Genomic DNA, 9,789 nt, shown 5'->3' with positions numbered 1-9,789 from the left:
CACACAGTTGCGAACCATTTCAACTCCCCCTCCCATTCCTCAGATGACATTCCATCCTGGGCCTCCTGCAGTGCCACAACAATGCCACCCGAAGGTTGCAGGAACAGCAACTCATATTCCGCTTGGGAACCCTGCAGCCCAATGGTATCAATATGGATTTCACAAGCTTCAAAATCTCCCCTCCCCCGACTGCATCCCAAAACCAGACCAGCACGTCCCCGCCTCCCTAACCTGTTCTTCCTCCCACCTATCCCCTCCTCCCACCTCAAGCCGCACCCCCATTTCCTACCTACTAACCTCATCCCGCCCCCTTGACCTGTCCGTCCTCCCGCGACTGACCTATCTCCTCCCTAACTCCCCACCTACACTCACCTTTACTGGCTCCATCCCCGCCTCTTTGACCTGTCTGTCTCCTCTCCACCTATCTTCTCCTCTATCCATCTTCTTTCCGCCTCCGCCTCTCTCCCTATTTATTTCAGAACCCCCTTCCCCTCCCCCATTTCTGATGAAGGGTCTAGGCCCGAAACATCAGCCTTCCTGCTCCTCTGATGCTGCTTGGCCTGCTGTGTTCATCCAGCTCTACACCTTGTTTTCTTGGATAACTGCAAAGCCTGAGGCGCCTTGAAAAGGCACCATCTGAGTCCCTGCACCTGCCTCACTCACAATCCTACCCTCCTGTCAGTGACCACTGACCAAATCAAGAGACTCTAACCGAAGGAGTGTGACCATCTTCTGGAACAAACTGCCTCGGCAACATTTTCCCTCCCTAATGCATTCTAGTGTCTGCAATCTGGCATCCAGCTGATAAATTCTGAGCTGAATTTACTGCAGTTACAAACAATTACTGCAGACGTGTCCACCCTGGATCACAATGGCATTTAGAAGCACCCATATCTTGCAACCGTAACACATAACCTGCCTTGTCATCCTTCCCCCTCCTTAGTAGGAGTTTGCTGTGCACAAATTCGCTGTCACGGGACCAGCATTACAGCAATGACCACACTTCAAAAATTGCTTCATTGGTAGTAAAGTGCTTTGGAATGTCTAGTAGTTGTGAAAAGCACTATACTTTTTTTCAATTTGGTTATTAACTCTTAACTCACCAACATGTCCCGCACTCACCACTGTTGTGAACTCTCAATATTAGGTTAAAATGTCAAAAAATAGAAAACATAAATGAGTATCACCCTGTCATAATTCCTATCCACAGAAGTCTCAAGAACTTTCACATTATTTTGTTAAATAATGGTGAAACATTGAACTTTTAAACAGCAAAGCTTTACCTTCACATTTTGTCACTTTGCATGTGCAGAAATTATGAATGTCAAGATTGATTTTTTATTAACTTGTATCTCCTGTTGCTTTATTTCCCCTTTTAAATAATTACATAAGATGTAATGTGTAACTTGCTCTTGATGTCTTGGTTGAATAATAATCTACATTAAGATTTTTAAGCAATACCATTACAAAAGGTTTAAAATCTAATAGTAAGTTGTGCTTTTAGTGATAGGGCTATTGTTCAGAAATTCAATACTTAATTGGGCCAATTCATTGCAATATCTGTATGGTTTTCATTTCATTTTCTCTGTTTCTCAAGGACATTTATAAGTCTCCAAGAAGGTTATGCAAGATTTAAAATTGCATGACAAGAAATTTAGAATATTGAACATGATGTCTGTGTTTGACTGTATTGTAATTTTTGTGTTATACTTTAATACATGTTCGAAGATGGAATTGAGGTCAAAGCTTCAAAGATGTTCAACAATCAAGTCTGAGAGCTTTATATATTTTTAATGGAATATTTAAAATCTTTTCTCATGTATTCTCATGAACAACTTTGGGAGTAAAGGAACTAGTGAAATCATTAGAATCCAGCATCAATGTTAAATGATTGCTCTGTCTCCTTTTTGAAAGCCATGTATATTTGTCTAGGTCAAGAAGCACACCTTTCTCCGAGGTCTCCGAGGTTCCATTGTTCTCCCCAAAAATGAATGAGTGTTGCCTCATTGATCCCACTCTGTTCTCTGAATTGGGAGATCATAGTTCAAACCTCACTTCAGTGGCTTCAGCATGTAATTTACGATGATGTTTAAGTGCAGTATTGAGAGAGTGCTGCTTTGGAAGAAGTGCTGCCTCTTGAATGAGATATTAACCAAGATCCTGCTCTCTCAGATGACTTTTTTTTAAGCATATCTCGTCTGTTCAGTTCTCAAGTTCATATACAAAATGTCTTAACCTGCCTTCTTGCTATGACTGCTGAAAATCGAATGTCTTCTGCTTTTATTTTACAAGTTTATTCAAATGTATTAATTGCCTAAATACCTTTAAAAAGCTGACAGCTAATAAGTCAATTATTAAAAACTTAGAATGTAGGATTTTAGTATTCAAGGTTGTTAACTTAAATCCACACTTTGTAATTACAAACATTACAGCTTTGCTTCTCTTCAAATTATTGCATTCTCAAATGACATCACTACAATAACCTATTGAGAACATTAGAACTGAATAAAAATTGGCAATAATGGTATATAGATCATTATTTTTTCAAATATTATAGTTTTAATAAAGGACATTAGTCTGTCGTGAATTTTTTATTTATTTTGACTAGTCTTTCTAAACTTCTGAAAGTGATGTGCTGCCTTTACATATTGCATGTTAAAATCAAACTAGGAAAGAATAAAACTTGTTGCGGCAATTTTCACACTCACTACTTTGTGATAAATCGGTTGTGGATTGCCATTATGGAATCATTTGACAATCACTTTTATTTGTTTCAGAGCTTTTGTAAATTGGAGAGTTTGTATAACAAGTTAGTGATCCTATCCATTAGTTTACTGACTAAGCTATCAAAGTTATCTCCCATTATTACTTTGGGGACTTACTTCCATTTGCCAGAATAATACCCATAAATTGCACCATTCGTTTGAATACATTGCCATTGTGGGAATGCAACAGAGGTTCAATAGGCTGATACCGAGGATGGTAGGACTGCGCGATGAGGAGAGATTGGTTCAACTGAGCCTGTATTCACTCGAGTTTGGAAGAATGAGAGGAGAACCTGATTGAAACAGATAAAATTCTAGCATGGCTAGACAGACTAGATGCAGGGAAGATGTTTCCCTTGTCTGGGGAGTCTAGAATCAGGGGTCATATGGTGTAGGCCATTTAGGATTGAGATAAGGAAACATTTCTTCACTCAGAGGGTGGCCAGCCTGTGGAATTTGATATCACAGGAGAGTGTGGAGACCAGGTAACTGATATTATTCAAATAAGTGATTGATAAACATTCAACTATTAAAAGCATCAAGCAGTATGGAGAGAATGCGAGAATATGGCGTTGATTTAGAGGTTCTGCTGTGATCATATTGAATGGTGGATCAGGCTCAGAGAGCCAAAAGGGACTACTGCTGCCCCTTGTTTCTGTGTTTCTATTCTATTTCATAATTCTTCGGTGATGTTGGCCCCTGTAAAGGATGCTTTGGTCAGTTTTTTTCTCACCTAAATATTCAAAATAAATTCCTCTTTTCCTAAATTCCTGCAGGACTCCCCCTTGCTTGTGGATTCTTCACAGAATGTGACTGTTAATGCTCGTAACTCTGAAGGACAAGTCACAGGCAGATTAACAGTGGGTGAGTATTGTTTTACAATCTGCTTACAAACCTGCTTGTTCAAACGTGTCTCACAATTTTAAAGAACACAATCAATTCAACAATATGTGTCTTGAGATTGCCTGTGTCACATGAAAAGGCCAAATGGTTGGAGGGGGTGAGCAGTGCATATCAGAGTCTGAAATTAGAATATGTCATTTGGATCATTTAAATAAATCATTTACATTGCATGGGTAGCCCTTAACTCAATGTAATAATAGCTTGAGCTCTATGAATTGTACTTGATAAAGTGAGTGCTTTGGGCTAACAGAGTATGCCAAAAGTTAAAAGCAAAATCTTTACCATTAATAGCTCTGAAACCTTTTTGAAGTTGATGCACAACAAGGACTAAGGCTGTTTAAGATCTTAAAGAAATGCTTGAAAATTATTGTATTGAATTTCTGATAGGATTATTATATCCACTTTATCATACTTTACAATATATTTAGAAGAGAAAGTCCCATGGCTACCAAGGAAGAACCCAACTCTTAAGTGATAAGAAAGTTGGTCAAGTTATATTCCTTGCCTTCAAACAATGATAAATTGTTTGTAAATCACCTGTACCAAAGGGTTGTGCTAGTTTTTGCAATAATTCCTTTGTCTATACACATAAGCTTCATACTGTAACACAACTATATGAAATTTAGCTGTATATCAAATATTGTTTGCAAAAATTATACTGACTTGCCTCCCTCATGGTTCAGTGCATAAATACACCAGGTGGTACTGAAACCATTTTTGTTTTTACTCCATAATTTTCATCTGCTAGATGTCAATAGGAAGTTACCCATTGAATGGCAAAATTAGTTCCATGAGTAATTTTCTTTGCTGGATACATGTGCAGTTATTCAATGTCACATCAAACACTGCAGATTGAAAACAAAAGAGGGCTTCAATTTTATCCATAGTACACACAGGCTTCTTTGGATTCAGCAGGAATGATCACAAGGACCTCATGGTTCACAGATTGAAGAATTTAAAGGTAATCGCCATCTGAATTTTGTGTGTATGTGTAACTGTTTTGGAGAGAAAATACTAATACTCTCAATCATTCTGTCTTAGTTAATCAAACTGGAAACCAGCAGAAGTTGCTATGAATTTATAAGTTATGACTATTTACAGTTGCATTGGGTAATAACTGAGATTCAGCATTGATTTGTTTCAGGCAAATCATATTTGACATATATGAGTAGTTTCTTTTTAATAAGTGACTATATGAATAAAAGTAGATGCAGCAAATGTGTGTACATAGATTTTCAGAAAGATAGGTGAGAAAAATTTCTTTTGGTGAGTGCCACTTTGCCATGCAGATTATGTTAATTGCCTGCCACTTTTCCATGCAAGCTACATTAATTCCCTGGAGACAGATGGTCCTATCAGCCACTATCTCCATGCTTCAGGTGGCGTTCCTCCATAATATTGATTATTAAATCAGGTAATAGACCATGGTGCTGACTGTCTCTGGGGAACTGACACAGTGATACTGAAGCAACATTACAAGACTGAATTTCTCCCCAGTGCGTTCCAGCTCAACCACTCCACCACTTCTCTCAATTTTTCCAATGTCTGTGCTCTGTTAGATTGCTGACTTGGCATCCAGCCTTAAGCTGAATATTAGGAAACCTAAGTAATTTTTTTTATGGACTCTGCAACCTGTACTATTCCTTCTTCACCAATTCTATCTACTTCCCCAGTCACTGAGCCATCCTTTATCAAATGATTCAGGGGAGACAGTGGCATAATGGTACTGTCACTTGGCTAATGGCCCAGACACCAAGGCTGGAGAGGTGGGTACAAATCTCACCGTGACAAATGGTGAATCAATGAGAATCTGGATTTCTTTTTTTTAAAATGCTAGCCTAATGCCAACCATGGGACCATTGCTAATTGTTGTAAAAATCTAGTTGGTTTACTAATATCCTTTAGGCAAGAAAATCTGTTATCCTTACCTGGTCTGGCTGATATGTGATTCTAACCCAGAGAAACGTGTTTGGCTTTTTCCTGCCCTCTGAAATAGCCATAGCAAGCCACTCAGTTCAAGCAATAATTAGGGATGGGCAATAAACTTTGGTCCAGCAAGCATTGGCCGTATCCCATGAACGAATAAAAAGCAATTCACAACTTCAAGACTCTGTTCAAATCTGTGCTGAGTTTCAGTCCAATACACTATCTCTAAATGAAATACAGCTCGCTTCCAGCTGCATAGCACTGGCCACCTCTGCTGCTGATCACACACCACCTTCTGCAAAAACCTTCTTTAAATATGTGTCATGTACAGACATGACCATGTCGTTATAGTCTTAGTTTTTCTTCCATCCTCTATAAACGTCAACTCTGGAAAAGCTCTGGCATTTCTGTTTCTACAATATTGCACATTCCCATCATAGCGATTGTAACAAGGTCAGTCAGATGGACCTCATAGAATATGAGTTCCCTGATTGGGCAGATAATCTGGTCCAATCAGGAAGCCCTGGCTGACAGATATAAACAGGAGTGACAGACATCCTGTTCACTCTGAGAACAAGCTCTGAAGGAGCTGTACCAGTGTCAAGTACTATGCATGTGCAAATAAAGGGGGACTTGGTGATGTGATACTGGCCTCTATGGAGTTATTTCACTCATCACCTCCAGCATTGTTGACCTATATTGTCTCGCAATTCAACAGCGTCTCAGAATTAAAATTCTCATCTGCATTCTCTAGCCCTTTCACTTCTGTGTGTCTCAAAGACATGAACTTTCAAATTTGTTATTTCTCTGATTCAGGAATCCATCCCTTCTATTAAGTCAGTATTCACAGCCATGCAAAAGTGAAAAGGTCCAAATGCTGGAAATCTGAATTAAAAACAGAAAATGTTGGAGAAGCTCAGCAGGTCTGGTAGCATGTGTGGAGAGAGAAACAGCATTGATGTTTCGAGTCTAATGTTTTTATTCATAACCATACCTTCAGTTGCCTAAACTCCCGCTTCACAAATCCTTTCCTACTTTAAGCCCTTTCCAAGCCTGTTGTGACTCATTGCTTGTAATATCACTCTCTTTGGCTTAATATCCATTTCTTACAGCACATCTGTGAAACACTAGGGATATTTTTCCAGCCCAGAAGCATTATATCAATCTAAAATATTGCATTGCTGGTGGTGTTGATTTTGGTCCCCTAATTGAGAAAGGCTGTTAAATTCATCGAGCGTGTCGATTCACAGGGATGAGGAGACACTGATAGCATTTTCACTGCAGCTGAGAAGGCTATCAGCAATCCTAATAGAGGATTTTGAGAAGCTGAGTAGGAGAATTCTGGTTGGCAAAATCAATGAAGAGAGGTCAATTGGAAAGAGAGCAAGAAATGAAGATTGAAGAAATTCAATATACAAGGAGCTGCCACAGCCTGTAATGCTTTGCCGCAGGAAGTAGTTGTGGAAGCAACAATTGCATCTTTAAAGGGAAGTGTAGATAAGTAATTTAAGCAAAAGGATACATGTCCATGGGCAGTGAATTAGACAAAGGGGTTCAATTTAGATTGCCCTAGCAAAGAGCTGACACAGAAATGATGAATTAAAAGACTTCTACTTGTGTTGCAAAATTGCAGCGATTCTATTGTCTATAAAATTCAGCATAGTTTAATTATGTTTACCTAAAAGAAAAGCTCATACCAACAATAATTGCTACTATTTGCAAGAGCATATGGCAGTAACTATTACCAGACTTTGATTAAGTTGCCAGCTTGTCTATTGCCTTGCATGTTATCAAGATTTATGTTGAAATGTAGTATTTTCCAGGCTTATGAGCATTCTACTTGAGTGTCTGAATAAATCTGGTGCACTGTTAGTATCCAGGGAAGTAGTTCAAGTGTAAATCTATACATCATGTCACAATATGACAGACAGTCTACAGCTATGCCTTTTATCACTGAAATTATTGAATTAATAATTTTTTAGATAAATATAAATTGTAAAATAGTGTAGACTTGTAAAGCCTACAGAGGAAGAACTGTCTCTGTTGTGATACATATTAGAAAATGATATTGTATTCAAAGTATTAACTTTTTATCTAAAACATTATAAATAAATTCAGGGGGCCATATAGAGGGCATGATATAGAGAGCTTGAGTCATATTTGTGATAATATGACAAGCAATATATTTTAATATCTTCATATAGGAGACTAGCAGTCACTTTAAATGTGACTTATTGTGAGCTGCTTTCTCAGACCACAAAAAATATATCTTATCTTTAGGAATATACAAGATAATCTCATAGGGGCTTGTAATACCTTAGTTGGTAGGGCTGCAAAATGCCTTAAACCTTTTTGAACTTGTTATAGGATAAAAGGCTAGCTTTGAATCAGGCAAAAGGGAGTGTGGTGGTGTGGGGGGAGTGGCATTTTGTTTGTGGAACAATCTTCTAGCTACAAAGAGTCTGATGTGGATTTATATTTGGAAGTCTGTGCCCAGCTCAGTAGTTATTCTGAAGTCATCATGGATAAGGGCAGACCAACAATGAACTGTCATGTCACGGTTTCAATCTAGAGTGTGTGAGCAAGAGAAACTATTTTATTGTTTTACTATCCCAAGAAGATGCACTCAAGTATATAAATTTGTACATCTATTATTTGCTAGTACTTGTCATTCATATATTTATTTACTTTCTAATAATAAAGCTGTCTAATAGTTTACCAAGTCAAATCACACAACACCAGGCTATAGTCCAACAGGTTTATTTGAAACATAAGCTTTCAGAGCGCTGCTACTTCATCGGGTGCAGTGAAGGGGCTGCTCTCCACAAGCTTGTGATTTCAAATAAACCTGTTAGACTAAAACCGGGTGTTGTGTGACTTCTGACTTTGTCCACCCCAGTCCAACACCAGCACCTCCACATCATAATAATTTATAGGCTAAGTGTGCATTCTTTTACCTTTCCACAGCAATATTACATAGTGAATTCCATTGACGTAAGTTTTATCTGCTGTTTAGCTTTGCTGCTTGCACCTAGACCGTGGACAGGTAAAGGTACACTCAGTGATTGAGAACTGAGTGCCCATGAATAAGAGACTTTCTCTGTGCTGCAAGATATCTATCACTTTATGACATCGGTCCAGTCATCCCGGGAATCAGTCTTGTAAATTTACTTTGCATTCGCTCCATTACTTCCAGTTAGATGTGGTAGAGTAGAGCTTCGGAGCCTGGGGCTCCTCTGCTCTGTCCACTTTTCTTTTCATTTCTTTTCTTTCTCTCTCTTCTCTAGTTCTTCTTTCTTCTATTTTCTTTTACTTACCTCTTGGTAAAGAGCTCGATCGCGGTGGCGGCACTGGCAGTAGCAAATGGGCACAGAAGCACAGACACATGGCAGTGGCATAGAGGAGAGTTTGAGTTCCTGGCGGCTTCTTGCATCGACAAGGCAATCTTAGCGCCAACATATGGCTGCTGCGGTGGAGGCAGCTTTGGGGATCCCAGCGGCATGTGCGTCCAGCACAGATTCACGGAGGCAGTGGTGGAAGTGAGTTATTGCCCAGTATGAGACCGAATGGTATCAGCAGTGGCTACATCAGTGAGGACGGCCCAAACTAGTCTCGTGGCAGCAGCAGAGTTGAGTTTGGGCCAGTGCAGTACCCAACAGCATCAGTGGTGTTTGCATTGGTGAGGTCCAGTAAGGACTCATAGTGGAGAGGGCATTGGTGTAGGCAAGATGGCACCAAAGATTGGCAACTTGTGTTCTAGCAGCGGCAGTGTGGCAAAGAGGTCTCATGCCTGGCCATTAGGCCCATGACAGAGCACTTAACAAGAAGGATTGTAAACTTGGATACTTTCTTTATTTCTTCATTTTTCTGCCTTTATATTCTATGCTTTGTTTTATTATTCTGTGTTTTATGATGGCACTGGACCGTGACAACAGCATACAACACTTTTCACTGTAGTTTGTAACAAGATACAGTTACCCTTTTCCCAATCTATTGCCATTCGGATAGTGGTTTTTGCTACCAAAGTGGATAACCTCACAATTATCCACATTATACTTCATCTGCCATGCATTTGCCCACTCACTCAGCTTGTCCAAATCACAATGAAGCATCTCTGCATCCTGCCCGCAACTCAACTCCCCACGGAGCTTTGTGCCATCTGTAAAATTGAGATATTACATTTAGCTCCCCCAAC

The 9,789-nt window shown here is 39.3% G+C and overlaps 1 protein-coding gene across 2 annotated transcripts in view; it reads left to right on the top strand.

The window, feature by feature from the left end:
• The window catches only part of sgcg (sarcoglycan, gamma), a 493,040-nt gene that overhangs the window by 326,890 nt on the left and 156,361 nt on the right, over positions 1-9,789 (top strand). For both annotated transcript variants that reach the window (XM_048598066.1, XM_048598067.1), the window contains exon 5: positions 3,542-3,629. In XM_048598066.1, coding sequence (XP_048454023.1) covers positions 3,542-3,629 — 88 coding nt within the window. The remainder of the gene's footprint in view (positions 1-3,541; positions 3,630-9,789) is intronic.

Source organism: Rhincodon typus, chromosome 6 (genome assembly GCF_021869965.1).
Source record: "Rhincodon typus isolate 14 chromosome 6, sRhiTyp1.1, whole genome shotgun sequence".
Classification (NCBI taxonomy): Eukaryota; Metazoa; Chordata; class Chondrichthyes; order Orectolobiformes; family Rhincodontidae; genus Rhincodon; species Rhincodon typus.
The sequence above is the reverse complement of the archived record's forward strand: the minus strand, read 5'-3'. Positions and strand labels throughout refer to the sequence as shown.